Below are 18863 nucleotides of genomic sequence, written 5' to 3'. Positions count from 1 at the left end.
TCTCTTTCAATTGATTCCTTGCACAAGTTTGCTTGCTTGCTTGGTAGCTTGCACAAATAATAAAGGATTGCCTTTATAGCACATTTGGGAATAATATATATACCGACATAGGATGTATGTTGTCGTAAATGTCCCAACTAATTTGGCAATACAATCTCATGCGGGGATTATCTTGGCGATATAATCTCTCAAACGTTGAATATCCAACATGAATTAAATATAATTTTTCAAATCTTAATTTCCTTTTTGATGAAGGGAATTGGCCTGAAAATTGAAATCTCTAGCAGCTGGCATTCCTATATTCCTTATTAGATTAGATAATCACTTACAACACACTCGTGTATTTAACTTGAAAAAGATATAAGATTTGATAGTAAAAGAATGAAAGTCATGCGAAAACACCTTGTAAACTTATAAAGCTATCATTAAAATTATAAATGAAGACATTTAGGCATATTTTTAGGGCATAATCTCAAAATTACACTCATACATTTATTTCACTTGCCCATTACTTTTTTAGAATTCATTTTCAATTTTCCAAACATAAGAGCAAAGAATTTAAAAAAGAGGGGAAGAAAGGATTCCTAACAACCAAGGGTTTGGAATATGTATTGGAGAAGCAGGTTAGACCAATACAAGCTCCATGGGTGCCCTTTACCCTTGTAATTAACAGTATGAGTTATCTTCTCAATACATGACTCCATATATTTTATTTCAAAAAAAAAATATATTGGGATTTTATATGTTTTTATAAATAACTATTTCCTCTATTTTTATTTTTTTTTAAATATTGTTATTTAACTTGTAACAATTTTTACTTTACACTTTATATATATACTCCACTTTGACTAGCTTTGATGATTTATACTTAAGAATAAATATAATCATGTGTGACTTTGTTAGATTTGTCTCGGTTTATACTGTAATAATATTAAAGTTTTACGAAACATAATTTTACATATTAGTAATAATAATATTAGCGATTAAAATAACATATTGATAAGCGTAAGTTGCAATTAAATAAAAATTGAGGAAGTATACTTTTTTTTTGAGGTAATTTGAAATGATGTAAAGACATCTAACGACCCACAACTGCTAGTTATTCAAGAGATGAGAAGTTTCCTTTGCTTTGACTGCAATAGATTTACTAAGACAATGTCTAATTTGATGAAAGGACATTTCATTTAACTTATTCTAGTACACCAAATTCAAATGTCCATTATCTAATAAAACAATTCAACGCTCTACCTCTCCTTCAAGGTGACCTTCCTATATTGACTATTTGACTGTATACTGCAATGTTGTTCCATCCATTCCACTAAAACTGTCTCATTTAATAAGTTCGCATTTTTTAAGAGTTGGTTCTTTAATTTGTTTTTCTTTGCGTTTACATATGTTGCTAAAGGGATAAACCCGACATATTTGATGAAAATCGAACAGCTAAAAGAAGTGTCATAACAACTACGATATCCTCATAGAGTAAACTAAAAATGTCTTACACTAGAGAACCACAAGTCATTTCTCTTGAGTATTGAGAAACACCTAAATTAGCTAGTTTAACGACTACTTTATTTCCTTCTTTGTAGCAATGATAATACAAACATCCCAATCTCTCGAACCACTTGACTCATGCAAAAGATCAACACTATTGTAGCTTTCTCTATCTTTATATCCAACATTCTTCAACATTAGATACAAACCTCATTGTTCATTTGCAACTCTGGCTTTTGATAGCCCATAGCCCAGAAATATGACTTCGTATTTCGTATGATAATTTTCTACAAAAATAAACCAAAACTGTGTTAATGTTTAAAATCTTAGATCAAATGAAATGAAACCAAGTGAATTAATGAATTAACAAACTTGAGTCACGAATAAATTTTTACAAAGGAGTGATGCTATACAAGGAATGACAGAATGGTAATTCCAGTTGAGCAGGCAACATTCGCCAACTCCTCTGTGGTTCGAAGTTTAGCTTATGACAGGGAACAAAAGAAATAGATGGTACAAACAGTGATACATACAATTGTGGCTAGATTTTCTGCTGATGATTATCATCTAAACAAAGAAATCACATATACGTCAATGTTTGAATGTTTCATGTACGATTGTACAAACAACGTACACAACACATCGAGATCCAAACTAATTAACCAAAAGAAATAAGCAACAAAAGACCTGTTTACATATTTACTAGGAGTAATGTTATTCAACTAATGACAGTTTAGAAATTCTAGTTGAGCAGGCACATCCGTTAACCTCCTCTATGGTTTGGTGTTTAGCTTACAACATGGAACAAAAGAAATACAAGTAGATAGCACAAACAGTGATACAAATGTTTAGCTTATGATTGTACAATTGAACAAACAATGTACACGACACATAACAACCCAAACTGATTAGATTAACCGCAAAGAAATGCAGAGTAAGCAGTAAAAGACCTGGCAGATTTGCTAAGAGCACCAAATAAACTTAAAACTTCAATGCTTAAAAAAAAATAAATAAAGAAAAACTCAAAATACTCAAGACTTCAAGAGATGATACGCCAATAGTTCCTAAAATTTGGAAACCACGCTCTTAGGAAGTAGGAAAGATAATATGGGCTCATGTATGGACAAATAGGAAAGATAATATGAGGCTCATGTACGGACAAGACACCATTGGCATGGCGGTATCAAGAAGAGGTACCTCTCATTGACCGTGCAGAAGAGAATGTTGATGGTGTAAAACCCTAATAAACATATGGTAATATTCTCCAGGGCACAATTTTACAGTACTCTGCCCAAATATCTTTGTACTTCTCCGCACATCGAGCTTCGTCTCTTCTCTCTCTCCAGATCAGCAAAATAAGAAGATATGTAGGATAAAAGTAAGGAATTGGGGAGCTGCAAACACGAGACAACAAGTGAATAAAGCTTCCAGGCCCATAAACAATTGCATGCATTACCATGAGATTATGAGCATGAACGTCACCTAATTCCACAGGGTAAACTGAAGGATAGTGCCAGTAACAAATCTCCTAGATAATTACAGTGCCTAGCAATTCCCCTGAAATAGCAAAGGTAAGTTGTCAAGATCAATGCATCATTACAGGAAGTGTATATTATTTTGCTATAATCATGCAAAATGTCTGCATTGGCAACAGAAACTCTTCCATGCATCCATTTCTAGAGTTTTCGCAATTTTAAACAACAATTGATATATACAGTATTAAATTCTTGTTAACTTCTACTATTGACAACATACAAGAATTATAACAATATACAGCAAAAGCAATACATAATAGACTACCAAATTTAAGCCTATTTTAATTGATACAAAGCACACAATCTCACAAATCTATGCTGATGAGCATTAGCTGAATAGGGAAAGTGTTCCAACTTGTTCTTAGCCACTGATTATAATCTCTACCTTGTGAGCAAAGCAAAGATGTCCGAGCTCTGTGCAAGAAATAATACAAGAGGAGACTTCACACAACCAAATTTTACTTGTATCTTCAGCAATCAAGTGTTCTCTAGCAATTTGCAAAAACAAGTTCAAATGTCCAACATTATTCTACCATCGATATCTCAAACATTTGCACCATAAAATAATAACAATTAAAGATTTTTCAAACACAAATCACAATTTTATTCTCAATTCTTATTTATTATACAGCGAAACTTTAGAAAATAAAAAAATTAATTCATGGAAACTTACCAATAGCCAGAAGCAAGCAATTTGCCCCCAATGACCTTAGGAGGTTTGCCCCATATCGGTGCTTTAGGATTCTTCTTAAACACATGCTTCTGCCTGTTAGCTCCCCTAAAGATGCGGTACCTGTCCAAATTAGAGCGTGTAATTAAAAGTTACAGAGTTTTTGAAAATCTCCAGTTAGGGGTAACTCAAAGAAAAGGAGACAAAAAATAAGAGGAAGAGCACAAACAAGAAAACCAACGCACAGCGCACCAAACATATTGAATGATAATTACCCCATAAAAAAGACGATGCAATTTGCCACTACTGCGGCAGTGGTTAAATCCACATTATTTCTCAAAAGCCACCACCCCTGTAAAAAAATAAAAATATTAAAAAGGAAAAATGTTGGATCACCTAGTCTTGAGAGGTAAAAATCTATATCTGTAATATACATTAAAAAAATTCCCTAATAAAGCTTACCACGCCACATGGCACTCTCTCTCATCTCATCCATATGTTAACATTTTATGTCAATTAAAAATATAAATGCAGTTGATACAAGGCTTGTACTAGCAACCTCAAATTTGATAACCAAAGACTTATCCACTAATATATGTACAACAAAACCTAATAAATGACAAATGAGGATGAAAAATGTACATGTAATTACCTAAGTAATCACACGGGCCAAAACACACTTTTATAACTCCCTCGATATCATTGACAAGTAAATTATATCCATATCCTTTATCCTTTAGCTGTCAAATTTTGTTAGTTTGTCTAGGTTGGTAGTGTTTCAACACATAAAAGGTTAGGTTCAGATTAGTTTGAACAAGCTTCTGAAAATCCTTAACGATAACAATGACTAGTACAAGAGAAGTAGAAGGAAAAGCTATGAGATGAGACTTTGAGACAAACAATGAAGAAAATATTGAATAGACAAAGATTGATTAGATAGTGAATTTAATTGGAGAAAGTGAACATGGACAATGGAGGGAGGGTTTTAGAATCGTTGACGACATCACTAGATATAGACATGTGGAGAACACACAGACACTTTGCGTGCGCGCACGCATGCACACTAGACATGTGGATAACACGCACACACACACGCAAACTAGACATTTGGAGAACACACATACACACATGTGCGCACATGCACACACACACACACCCACACCCACACACAATGTAAATTAGCAAGTTAGATGATGTCAGGTTTATCTAAATGTAAATTTTACATGGGCCATGATGCCCCACACGAATGATCATATTAAGGTTGGAGTAGCAGAGATAAGTATATTGACATAGATGTGTGGGAACACCTTACAGGATAGAATTAGAAATGAAGATATTAGGAGGAAACTTGAAGTTGTGGATATTGAAGATAAAGACATGGATGTATGGGAAGATTGGGAACACCTTAAAGGATAGAATTAAGAATAAAGATAATAGGAGGAAAGTTGGAGTTGCGGACATTGAGGATAAAATAAGAGAGAACCAATTGTGTTGGTTTGGGCATGTTAGACGGGGATCAAAAGATGCACTAGTAAGGAAAGTACAGGGTTAGGATCAAGGGGGTCTTTGAAGAGATAGGGGAAGACTAAAAGATGACTTAATGATATTAGGTTAAGATGAAAAAAAAAAAAAGTTGGGTTTGCAATAGCATATAACATTCAGACGAAGGAGAGAATCATAGCTGGCGAGTCCAGGAGATAATACCTTGGTTTAAGGCTCTGATTTTTTTTTTTTTTTTTTTTTTTTTTGGAAGACTTAAAGCTCTGAAATTTAAGCATTCTTTAAATGAGAAGGAATCATAACCATTCATTTTAATCAAAAGTCACGATGTAACACAAGCCATTCACTTTTGTGCATACTTTAATAACTGAATGTGCATATTTTTTAAACTGGATGTGCAACTTTTTCATCATGTGCATTATATTTGAATATAAAGTGCATATTTCTACACAAGTTTCCCAAAAAACTAACTTTAAGTTCAAATTGAACATATACATATTAAACTAAAAATTTAGTGTACTTCTGTTTTTGGATTTCCTCTCTTGGTAAACTCATTCCAAAATCAGGAAACAGAACATAGAAACAAAGGGAGGTGAAGAATAGCGCCACAAATTGCTCACATAACAAAAGCAATGAATGGTTCCGGTGAGGATTTTCAAATAATCAAAATATACCTGGATACTAAATGTGAAAGGAATCCACAAAAGATCCCCAAACACCAACATAAAGCCCAATCTCTCTGCAATAATGTCCCAACTACAAAATTGAGAAGATACATAATTTAGAAACAATTGTACTCCAAATATTTCCAAGTCACACCTTGATTGTGATAAAATGAGCAGCAACAATTCCAGTTTTCAAGATTCATTTTCACTTCAATGCATCCCACAATGATAATGTGCAGGTACTATATGTCACATACATGAAAAAGGCACATTTTTTTATTATAGATAATTTGGCTGTAGCATTGTAGTCTAAGAGCTCTTAAGACACCGCTTGATTTTGAGTTGTATTACACATTAAACACTAACATAAGCTTCTATTAGCTAAAAGATCACTCTTTTCTGTTCGGATTGATGAAATGAAATATAGCTACAAGCGTTTAGTATTAAAATAAGTTTGGCTAGAGACACAACACTGTCAAACCCCAAAGAAGGAAGAAGGGAGAAAATAGGATTCTTGTTGCCTCCCAAAATAATAAATATATATTTATAAATAAATAAATAATTCCCAAATCTTTTTTTCTAGATGGACTTTAAGATGGCACTGGCTGGGCCGAGCCGAGGCCCGACACAACCCAGCACGAAAAAAGCACGCACGGCACGGCACCGTACGTTACTGTGTGTGTGGGCCGTGGGTCGCCTTTATTTGGGAGAAGCATGATAAGGCACGACACGGCCGGGCCCGGCACGACAAAGCATTCTCAAATCAATGCAATTTTGCTTAGGCACGCCGTGCAAGGGCCAACCTTTTGAAAACTTCGGCCTGGCCCGACACGGACGAAACTTGTGGGCCAAGTGACGGGCCGGGCCTAACTAACCCCAAAGCACATGGGCCTGGCAAGACCCAACACGACCCAAATCCATCTTTAGGTGGACTAAGTCTACTAAGATGTGAAGACAATCAAAATAAAGCCATTCCTCACCACATAAGCAAGAAAGTATAAAAAAATGAAGTTCATCATAAGGCATCCAATATCTAAGGCCTAAAACTTTCATTGGAACTTAAGAGCATAAAGAGAAGGTGATGCACTTACGTGGAAGTCATGTATTCCTCATAGAAGAAGTAGTCCAGGATGTAAAACTGAAACAACATATGAGACAATAAATTTTTCATCCCATAAATATAGAAAGTGATGGTCTCAGCTAGAGGGTCAGAAAGAGGCATTACAGTGCAATATAGCTGGTACAAAACCATAGACCGACTTATGTTGCTATCTTGTATACTTTTAGCCAAAATTGAAAGATTAATAAGTAACCATCCCAGCATCCCAGCTCTCACAAAGAAAAATCTGCAAACAGAATGCTAAGGCATGAAACATATTTACTACACTATGTCGCTCAATGCATAATAATTAGTCAATATACAATATCAGGCGTCAACTGTAGCAAACATTACAATCTCTGCATGTTCAGATTGAGCATGACAAGTCTCTAGTCAACTTCTGTTTGACAAGCCATGTACAAGAAAAAGAAGGGGGAGGGGGGAAGGGGGTTAACGTGTACACAAAAGAACTCAAATTAACAAGAAAAAGATCAAAGTGAACCATGTACCAGGCACTTCTACAAGTTATTCGTATGCAGTATATATAAGTCACAAATTCACAAGAAGTATTAAAGATTATGAAGTAGAGAGCAGAATCCAAAAGAAGATTTAAGTGTATAAGCTTTGTCATCACAAACTATAATTTAAATTTTTAAACCAATGTCAAAAAGTTCATACAGAAGTGAATACAAATGTTGATGCATTAGTAGCATATCCTATAATTTAATCTTCGATGAGTATTTCAAGAGAGTGAAAGTTGTAATACATACTTGAGATCAATGCCCATAAATTGAGGATTCAGCTGTATTCCAAACCACCTAATAGAAATGAAATCATTAAACAGCAAGAATAAGGGGACCAAATCCTATTAAGCACTTCAAAATTGAAATTGAAAATCCATAGTCTATTCTGAATATCAGTCTTTATCATAAGCATGCAAGACAAAGGGTAATCGAATTCAAGACGCAAAATGTGTGAGACAGAGATGCATGCATTGACTTGTTGGCCGCAAATCTCTGTCCATTTCAAATGGAGAAAAGACTCACTATTCACTGGCTTTCTGTTACAGTGAGCTAAATTAAAATGTCTCATTAATATGTGCACCATTCTTGTTTGTTGTAAGATTAACATACAATTATGACTATGAGATCCAGGTCTAGTTAAATGTTTACTTATTGTTGCAAGTCCAAAGTTGGATATGCCAACCCCTTTACCCACATCATCCAAGGCAAGAACTGTTAAAAGGTATTGGGCAACATTCTTAACACGTAAATGACTCTCTCTCTCTCTCTCTCTCTCTTCACAACACATCTCTCTCTCTCTCTCTCTCTCTCTCTCTCTCTCTCTCTCACACACACACACACACAAGATGGCTTTGACAACAAAAAATTCCTAAGTTTGTAAAGTTTTACTTTATTTTTTTAAAAAAACATAGTCATGTGAGATTTTGTTAGATTCATAACAATTTACGTCCTATAATACCTAGGAAAAATTGCAAAAAATAATACTACCTCTGTTTCACATTTTTTGCAATTTTGAAGGGTGCACAGACTCCTAGGCAAAATTTGTTTGTGAGTGTAAGATAGAGAGAGAAAAATAAGAATGCATGTGATGAGGATATAGTTAGAGAAAAATGACAACCTAAAAAGGAAAGAAAACATTAGTTGCAAATAATGTTTAGCATCCATTTTTGGCAAAAGTTGTAAAATATATAAAACGAAGGTAGTACAACCTTTGGCCTGATCATTTTTTAATAATACAACCTTTGGATTACACATTAATATTACAACCATTGGGGGGTATTGAATTTAAACAGGAAAAAACCGGTTGGTAACCTGTTGTTACAAGTTATCTTGACACGTGTCATCGTTTTATTGGTTTTGTCAATTTAACTTGATTTTTTAAAATTTATTTAATGTTTTTAATTTTTTTAAAAATATACGATAGTAAAAAGTATTATTATTATTGTAATTTTTTTATATATTGTTATTATAAAAGAATAAACCACCACCACCTTCCCCTGCAAAAACTTTGTAATATCTACTAACAGATGCTCTGAAATATTAATGGTTAAAGTTGTGCATTATCGAATGTGAAAGTCATTAAGGTATTACTAAATAAATGGAGGAAGTAATGACCTTCTAATGCTCAACATAGTAGCAATTATTTATGCAGCAATGGTAGAACGGTAGAACGACTGTGTACATCAATTAATGGTCATATGTATAATTATAGGGGAAAACCCTTGGTTTAGGTTGAAAAGGCCATTAACATTTTTGGTTACTGGGCACCCTTTTATTTTCGTATTTTTACTTATCTCCATAGCAAATATAATATTGTATAAGTTTATGCCACCGGCAAAAAGCTCGAGTTGAAAGCATATGGTTTTGCTATGAACTATCTTGTAAATAGGTATGCACATTTTATTGTGGTTTCATATAGATTATATTAGCTAATGTTAATTTTAATCAAGGAACTAAGCTAGATACAATATTTTGTTTGTTGCTTTTTTGTTTCGGGTTTTCCCTCTTCTGCAGCAGCAACAAAAAAAAAAAAAAAAAAAAAAAAAAAGGGAAGATACAATATTTCCTTTTCAAGAGGTGGACTCTCTCACAATATATACTACTCATTATACACAATATATCCCTACAATTCTAACATATTCTTATGACAATTGTCCATAAAGCTCAAATGACTAATCATGGTGGGAGTAGTGGGGGGGTGGGTGTGATTCATGCATTACTCCCCGCCCAAGCTAGATATAATCTCTCTCCAAATGAAATTGTGAGTAGCTCTCGGGTCTATATGTAAGGATGCAATTGTAAATTCATAATGTGAACAATCATTGTCACTTGTTCAGCAAAGGTAGTATATAGTGATGCCACCTGTTCCTTCAAGCCGACAACCTATTCTTCAAGTGTTTCAACCCACTAGGTATAAGTCGAAGGTGCCTTGAGTGACTCGCTTAAATACCAAATTTGCTATGTATTATCTGGCAAGCAAGAACACAACATAATTTTGGGGTTTTTTATTTAATCAAGCAAAGAAGTTATGCAAACTCATAGATTGTATAAGTTAATCGCATAAATTAAGGTAGATACAATCTCTCTCTACTTTCAGGAGGTAGAATGTCTCCAAAGCAACTTCTCTCTAGAATATCTACAATTGTTCTCAATGTTTCCCTTCAATTCTAACGAACTCTTATGAAAGCTGTTAACAAAGCACAAATGACTAATCCTTGAGGTTTTATCACCCTTATAATTCTTCCTTGCATATGTGATTAGAGTGCAGTTTTTTTACTAAAAGATCTTCAAGGTGCATTGCCACAACAAAAGTAAAAATCGTGGCAAATTAGCGGTTAATTTGCATGTAAAAAGTAATTTGGTAATTCATAGGCAACTCATAAACAAAACCATTGTTTGCTACAGATTATCATTTGATAACCTACCATATCTTATAACTATTTTCAAGACCATAATCTACTATGGCTACTATGGTATGCAGTACATCAAATTTTTAAAATGTAATTATTTTTGTTCATTCAGGATAATAAGAAAACATTACCAGTCATGAATCCAATTTCCAGACACATGAGGCTTCAGTGATGAACCTTTGTCACGTGAAATGCTACCGGCAACACAAAGTAACAAGGTTACCTGACATTAAAAACTCCAGAATATAAGTCAGAATATTTTCAAGCTATAACATGTACAAGTTAAACGTCAACCACAAAATATGAATCAAAAACAATGGAAGAAATCAGGTAGACATTGCAACTTTGGAAAATCAAGATGTGTGATATCAAATGTAGAACAAACCCAATAATCAACAATTAATGAAAAATGATACAAAGAGTTAAAATAAACACAAAGACTTTGTTGCCTTTAGACTCTTACCGTCTTTTCCTCTTACTTACATCATAGACTAGATAGATAGATTCAAACTTTAATTTAACTAACTCCCATTGTCTCGACATAATTGCTATAGCTAGTTTTTCAGTTGTCAAGATACATTTTAAATAATATTTTAAATCATAAATTAGCATTTAGAAAATACATAGTAACAAAAATAACAGATTAATAATGCATATATATATATATATACACATTATTAAGGTTTTTTTTTCTTTCCACCTTAATTAATTTATGAAAATCAATAAAACAAATCATTTAAATAAACATATATACCTTCAAAATTTTTGTACAACATAAAAAAAAAAAATTAATATAAATAAATAAATAAAAATAAACCAAAAAAAAAAAAAAAACAAAAGTTGTATGTTGAAAATAATAAACCTTGTGGTTCTTTTTAGTGATCTTGTTTGGAATCTAAGATTATTTAACAATTTGAGAAATTTTTTTAAACCATTCCCAAATATATAAAAGAAGAAACAAAGTTATGTAGGGTCTTATTTGATTATTCTCAAAGAGTGCTTCAAAAATATCAAATTTCATAAACAAGATTGAACAAATGTCTTAAGCTTATCAAATAAATGAACAAAGCTCGAACAACTTCATGTTCAACTCGATTGCTCGTGAACAACTAGTTTATGTTCATTTATAAATTTGTTCACGCTCGATTATAGCTCGGTCAAAGCTCGCTCAAGCTCGAAAAATCTTTATTATATTAAATCTAATTTAGTATATTTATATCTGTTTTACTCGAGGCATATTTGTAAAAATTACAAATTATTTCACTCTATATAGGCTGGAAAGTTCTTGCTTTGTCTTTTTCTATAGATTGAATGGAAACTTTTTACATAAAATTAAATGGATGCATTAAAAGTCAAAAGAAATCATTTTTTAATTATAAATTAGGGCTCGTTTATTTAATTAAGCTAGTATTAAGTTTGTTCAAGCATGAGCTTAAATTCGAAATAAAAACAAGTAAATTCGTGAACAAAGTCTGAACAAGCTACATCTTTAACGAGCCAAGCTCGAACAAGATTTTTAAAAGCTCGTTCAAGAGATTAAAGATGTGCATTTTTAAATGTGTGCACTCTCAAAACAAGAGAGTTAAAACGAAAATAGAGGGAATAGCAATTAGCACATAACAAATGAAATAATAAATATATCTAATTTAATAGCAAATTTTCTATGTACGATTTTATATCATCATTTTCTCATGCATTGAGCCTTAAATTGAATATTTTTATTTAATATTATACCGAATGACATTAACTAGTATAAATTGAATATTCGGCGTCTAAAATTGGATTTGCATCTACCAATTCCTAATTTTTTGAAACTTTAGTTGAATGCATAACAACAAAGCATTTTTAAAGCCTAACAATTTTTTATTTAAAAAAAAAAAAAAACAATTATTACAAACTTTAAAAATGAAGACCAAAAAACTGTGAAAGTCTAGGTGAGAACACAAGTATTCTGACAAGTGTATCTAGAGAGACGTGGAAAATGAGAGCTTAATTTTTATGAGAATGATGTGTTATAATGTGATGAGCTACATTCAAGTGAATGCTATACACCAATAACACCACGCCTATATATAGGTAAGCCCCTTAGGCATGTAGGAGAAATTGCAGGCCTTTATTCAGTGCCCTTAGTTATGGAGTTTTCTAGCCTTCTTAAATATATGGTTGGAATTATGCCATTTAGTTAGCTATCTAAAATTTTCTAGATATTAAAATAAATAAGATACCGTGCTTTTCTAGAATTTTCTATTCTAGAAGGCTATTTACTAAGGGCACTAAATAAAGGCCTGCAATTTCTCCAACATGCCTCATGTGTCCTTAGCTTGTCTCCTTAGTAAGAAGCCTATATCACCTTATTTGGCCTAACGTAGCCCATTATAATGCTTCCAGCAATCCTTAAAGAAATACTTTAAACTATCTAATTTCCGTTATTTAGTAGGTAAGAAGGTGAGTTAGGAGTCTTAGGACAACCTAGACACTACATCAGATCAAAGATTGCTTAATGGACATATGTCTTCTAGCATAAGACAGCTCTAAAGTCTATCAGTCTATGTATCATCAAATAAAATGCAACAAACAAATGCAAAGACTTGAGCCACATAGAAAGAAATTTTAGTTGCTTAAAGAGCTCATACATATTATCTAGCAGGATAGAAGGGGGAACAAACGATTACACGGTCGATATGTTTGAGAATTAGCACAAGGAAAGGTGTATAAGTACACATACTCCCTCCGTGTTTTTTTAAGTGATACATTTTCCATTTCCGGCCGTGTTTTTTTAAGTGATACATTTCCTTTTTTGGCAAAACAATACATTAAAATATTATATCTCTCTCCTCTCATGGTCTCCACCCAAACCCACTACTACTTTTTTATTATATCTTTCCTCTCACATATATTACTTTTCAATAAACTATTAACCCCACTATCTTTCTTTAACAATTTTTTAATACTCCACTACCCCACTTACCTCTTATTTTATTTAAGTCAATTAAATTGCCTAAAACTATGTGCCGGTCAATATGTATCACTTAAAAAAAACACGGAGGGAGTATACAGAGTCCCTCAACACAATTTTATTTAGTTTGTCAAGAGAAAGGCAGCACTTACAACAAAACAGAATATAAAGGTCGCAGATAAAAGCTCAAGTCCCCTATCCACAATTACCTGCATATGAACAAATTGGTCCAGTTACTGCAAGCTAAAACAAAACCACAAAACCAAAGAGGCAACAATAAATGCAGACATTCTGTGTTGCTTTTTCTTGTTACATGGATAATCATCTACATACAAATAATCATGACTAGACGTCTAGACAAATACAAAGTATAATTCTGTCCAATACCATGACTATATTTCCTCGTCTCATGAGGGTGTCTGCTATGACAAGAGCAGCAGGTTATACTTCCAAACACCAACCATAGTTCATAAATTTTCTGTTCAGCAATGCATGAAGCTCTCCGGCAGAAAATTACTCTTAATAGTACAAAAACCCAAATCAACTCCCACTTAATTGAATAGAAAAATTATCCATGTTACTAAGTCTAATCATTTTACCTCAAGTACCTATGTGACTATGTCAATTTTTGACCCTTCACTCTGGCATAAACACTTCAACACTTCGTTTGATGCCAAATAACCAAAAAAATTTAATTAATTAACACAGCCAAATGAAACACTTGAACATGTATGCACCAATGTCAGACACGAGTACCTGAATCCGAGTAACATACTAAAAAAAAACATAATGCCACAACAATAGAGATTACATACTGTAGGTGATACGAATCCAGCAGCAACCCCACCTCCAAGGAGCAACACCAACAAAGTCAATGATAACAAACCTAAAACCCAACCAAAACAATCAATTTAATTAACACAGCAAAAACCCAACTTTAATTACATCAAAATAACAAACATATAGAAAAATGTGATTATAGTTATGAAATTAAAGAGGGAAAAACCATTGCAACGATAATGGAGACGAGTGCCGTCACTTAAAGTAGCGCCAGGAACAATCTTGCCGGGTAGAAGAGACCCAAATATTGCCAAGTACCCAAAATATGACAACAATAAACCCACCTATAATTTCCATGAAATCATCGAAAAGATCAATATTTATTTATTCAGCCGCAAAATCAGGTGAATTGAAGGTTCAAATCATTAGAGTTTCAGGGGATTAAGATTGAACTTACAGAGGTGAAAGAGGGAATGAGAGACTGAAGAAGTGAATTTAGATCCATATTTTTGTGAATCTGATTGTCTTCAGTTTCAGAGAAGACCAGATTTTGGTGTTGTTTCTCTGGTTGATACAGAAAAGTCACAAGCTCTTCTCGTCGTGGAGCCAAGGTCCACCCACTTAACTGTCAGATTAATTAGTTTGGGCTATTCACAAAAAAAAAAAAAAAAAAAAAAAATAGTTTGGGATTTTTCACAAGTTTAATATGTAGTACGAACTAGATACAGCCCGTGCGACGCACGGTTTGTTTGATTTTTTTTTTTTTTTTTTTTTTTTTTTTGTGTTTATGAGCTAAACTTTGTTATATATTTGGATAAAATTTCTAATATTAAAAGATAATATTTAATATTTAATTAATTTAAACTTAAAAATCCCATTCGCTAATATAATTTTGCTCACAGCATTTGAATTATCTAATTATAAAAGAAATTAATAATCTCTTATTTAATAAACTACTACTAAGATTTATAATCCTACATGGCGCGTTGAGAAAATTAGATCCTACGTGACTCTCTAAAAACTCGGAAAAAAAACTCTCCTTTATATATATATATATATATTAGATTACGAAGTACTTCGTATGGAGTACCTAACTAGTTACCCACTTACCCATATCGGTCTATCATTTATCACTCAGTTATTAGTTCAACTTTCTAGTACAACTATTACTCGGTAATTTTTAGGGTGAATTTGGTGGACCATCTTGGTGCTGGTTTGGTTCAACACGGAATAAATCTCACATGAGATCATATACCATGGGAAGTTTTTACCCTTACTAATTGCATAAAAATTGTGCAAAAGTGTTTGATTGACATCATGAAAATCAGTATTTTCTAGGAAATAACTTCCTATACATTACCAACCAAAGTTGGCTCAAATGGTAAGCAGCTTGATGTTGCTTAAGGGAGGTCTCGAGTTCGAGCCTCACCAAATGCAGAAAACGCTTGTTGGGAAACTCACCCACCATAAGCCAGGAACTCGGGTCGGATCTCGGAAATAAGTTCTGGTGGGCAAACTAAAAAAAACATCCTATACATGGTAGGAATTCACTCACCTAGGCGGGCTTGGTGAGTTATTTCCCATGCTATGTGGAAATTTACATTTCCCTTGGAAATTTCATTCCCTAGGAAATTTCTAGCCAAATATAACATATTTTGGCTATTGCCCAGGAATTTTCATTTCTAAGGAAACTATTTTCCAACCAAACAAGCACTAAATGAATACTCTACTAATTTAGTCACTCTAATATTAAGGAAAATAAGGAGTATGAAAAGTTCTGAGGACAGTATTAAGAACCCTCCCTTTGATGAAGTCATAGTTCACATGACCTTAATTTTTGGGAATAAAATGTATCCCTATGGTGAATAGTCACTAAAAAGTTTATGTAGATTCGTTGAAAAAATCATGCTTTGAATTTCCTCACCAAAACACTCATGTAGGCCTTGTCTCCTTTAAAAAATATGAAGTAACTTTTATAATTATGTAAGAGAGTGAAATATGAGAAAATACAAGTTTCTCGACATGATAAACTTCTCAAAAGGGCACACTTGTCCTTTCGCGTAAAGAAGAAGGGTTGTTTATGTCCATCAAAAATTTTGGATGGAACGGTGGATTACAACCGTTATATGCCATTATTGAAAACTGCTAGAATAAACCCACCATTCTCTCTATACCAACAATGGAACTTGAAGAATTACACAACAATAGAGCTCGAAGAATTTAATGGAGAAGGGAAAACTCACAAGCAAACAACAAAACACCTACCCTTTGGGGTTTCCATCGAAAATGGTGGTGTTGGGATCATTGGCGGAGCCAGGTGAGTAGGGGGGCCGGGGGACGGGGGGAGCTATCCCCCCACTTTTAAAAACAAAAAATTAGTTATATACAATTGTCTGCTACATAGTGTTAAACAAAAAAGGGTGGTTTAGTGGTTAGTGTACCTTCTAATTTCTATTTTAAAGTTTATTACTTTCCTTACTCATTTTCCTAGTGAGTACTTTTATTTTTGAACCGTGCATTTTCAATCTGTCCCCCCACAGGGAAAATTCTGGCTCTGCCACTGGTAGGGATTGGGGGTTTGTTGGTAGTGTTGAGGTTGGTGCTTGTTATGGTTTTAAGAGGAATCCACCATTATTGTTTATAGAAGAAAGAAGAAGAGGGAACGGAGGAAGGGGAAAGAGACAACAGACTCACGGCGTTAATTAATTGTACATGAGTCACATGTTACTTTCTCACACAATGTCCAAATGATTACGAAAGTGCCATTTGACAAATAGCCATCATTGCTTCCTTGTGAATATAGTAACGTATGAGGAAATAGTAGGAGAAAGATTAGTGAGAGAATTTTTTATTTATTTCATTTGTGGGATAAAAAAAAAATCCTCATCAAAAAACCTAATTTAGAATAGAGGGAAATGTAGACAAATAGTGGTGATGAACTTTTTTTTTTCCCTTCACCATTGTGAGTGCTATAAGGTTGGTCACTAATGATGGAGCCCCCAACAATAATCCTGATGTACAAACTTCGTATATCAAGTGGCAAATATGTAAGCACTTGTAATATTTTAGTTTTTTCTTCTAAAAAAATGATAAAAGTACTATAAATCGATCACAACATCAATGCAGTCTCCATGTTCCTCTAAGAAACTAAGGCATCATAGCCAGCATCATCTATCTCTCCATCTTCCCACCAAATAACTACTTTGCCACTACCACCTTAAATTGGATTCTTAAGGGCCAAAATGACCATAAAAATCTTAATTGAACAATATTTTCGATTCAAAAATCTATAAATTATATAGGATGTTTTTTTTTACTTTTTTTATTTACTCATGATGGTCAACGCTAGAGTCCGATAGTCAAATCTTGAAAATGAAGTACAAAATTCCTTCTCACAATCCAAACACCTGATGGTCAATGCTAGAGTTCGATGGCCAACTTATGAGAAATGGAGTAAGTTCCATTCTCACAACCTAAATCACATAAGGAGTGTATTTCGTAGTTGGTAAATGACTTTTGGAGACTTTCTCATTACTTTAGGGCTTGTATGGCATCGTTTTTTATTTTCAGTTTTCTGTTTTTTTTTAAAAACAAAAAACTAATAAAAGGAAACAAGCTAAGAAAAAGGTGTTTCCACTTTTCTGTTGTCAGTTTTCAAAATTACCATGAGTTCAATAAACTAGACAAATTTTTTATTCATTATATGAAATATATCATATGATTTTGATAAACGAAAAACCAAAAAACAGAAAACTATAGTGATGCCAAACGAACCCTTAGCTTTTGGCTTTTTCATTCTCACAACCAATAATAATATTTAATAAATGACTTTTTTACTAGCTGAGAAGTTGGATTTTTTGCCAAAAATAAAAAGATACTTTTTTTTCTTTTTTTTTTTTTTTTTTTTTTTTTTTTTTTTTTTTTTTGAGAAAAATTTTTACTAGCTTTTTGGTATTGACTTTTGGATTTTCTCCTTAGAATTTACTTTCTTATCCTTACTTTTCACTAATTTTATTTTGACAGGTACTTTTCACTAATTAATAATTAATATTATGAATTATAAAGGTCATTTTTGTATAAAGTAGCCAACAACCAACATCCAATTTTATCATACATATTCACTATAAGCTCACAGTCAAACAACCAACATAAAAAAACTAATATAAATAGCTAGTTAAACCAGCCAAAACAAACCATCAACCACCAACAACTAGTCAAACCAGCCAAGACAAACAACCAACAACCAATTGCCAAATAATGCCCAAATGTTATTTTTGCTACCTTTTCTCAAAAAATGTGAAAATTTTACAGTAGTCATTTGAAATATGACTACCATAAAGTTTTCATGTTTATATAGTTCATAATTGATATATTTTTTCCAAGTTATTAATTATATTACTTTACTTAAGGTACAAAATAGTTTTCTCAACTTTTTTTTTATTTATCAAATTTTTAGTTTCATTTATGTAATTTTTATTCTTATTTTAAAGTTTCTAGAAAAAAAATTATTTTATGTTGGATTGAAAATTTCAAAAAATATATTTGCATTGTAGATATAATAAGACTAATTGTGACCAACTGACCATTTTATAAGGTGAAAAAATAAATCAATCATATTATCACTAAATTAATGTGGTAGTCATTTTTCAAACGACTAAGAAAAAAATCAAAATTCAAAAAATCCATTACAATTGGCGTTGAGGTGGCAAGTCATTTGGATGATCTCGGTATACT

At 32.8% G+C, this 18863-nt stretch overlaps 1 protein-coding gene across 1 annotated transcript; it reads right to left on the bottom strand.

The window, feature by feature from the left end:
- Window positions 1-1396: 1396 nt before the first annotated feature.
- On the bottom strand, window positions 1397-14738 carry LOC145616570 (delta(14)-sterol reductase-like). Its single transcript, XM_081671321.1, has 14 exons — window positions 14587-14738; window positions 14356-14473; window positions 14165-14235; window positions 13502-13558; window positions 10525-10616; window positions 7731-7778; window positions 7087-7207; window positions 6953-6999; window positions 5871-5952; window positions 3972-4048; window positions 3700-3819; window positions 2974-3048; window positions 2689-2885; window positions 1397-1778 (listed from the first exon to the last, which is right to left on the bottom strand). The coding sequence occupies exons 1-13, from the start codon at window positions 14632-14634 to the stop codon at window positions 2732-2734; spliced, it is 1110 nt and encodes a 369-aa protein (XP_081527447.1). The 5' UTR covers window positions 14635-14738; the 3' UTR covers window positions 1397-1778; window positions 2689-2731.
- Between the last annotated feature and the right edge of the window lie 4125 nt (window positions 14739-18863).

Source organism: Chenopodium album, chromosome 26 (genome assembly GCF_948465745.1).
Source record: "Chenopodium album chromosome 26, dcCheAlbu1.1, whole genome shotgun sequence".
Taxonomy (NCBI): domain Eukaryota; kingdom Viridiplantae; phylum Streptophyta; class Magnoliopsida; order Caryophyllales; family Amaranthaceae; genus Chenopodium; species Chenopodium album.
This window is presented reverse-complemented; position numbering and strand designations above follow the sequence as displayed.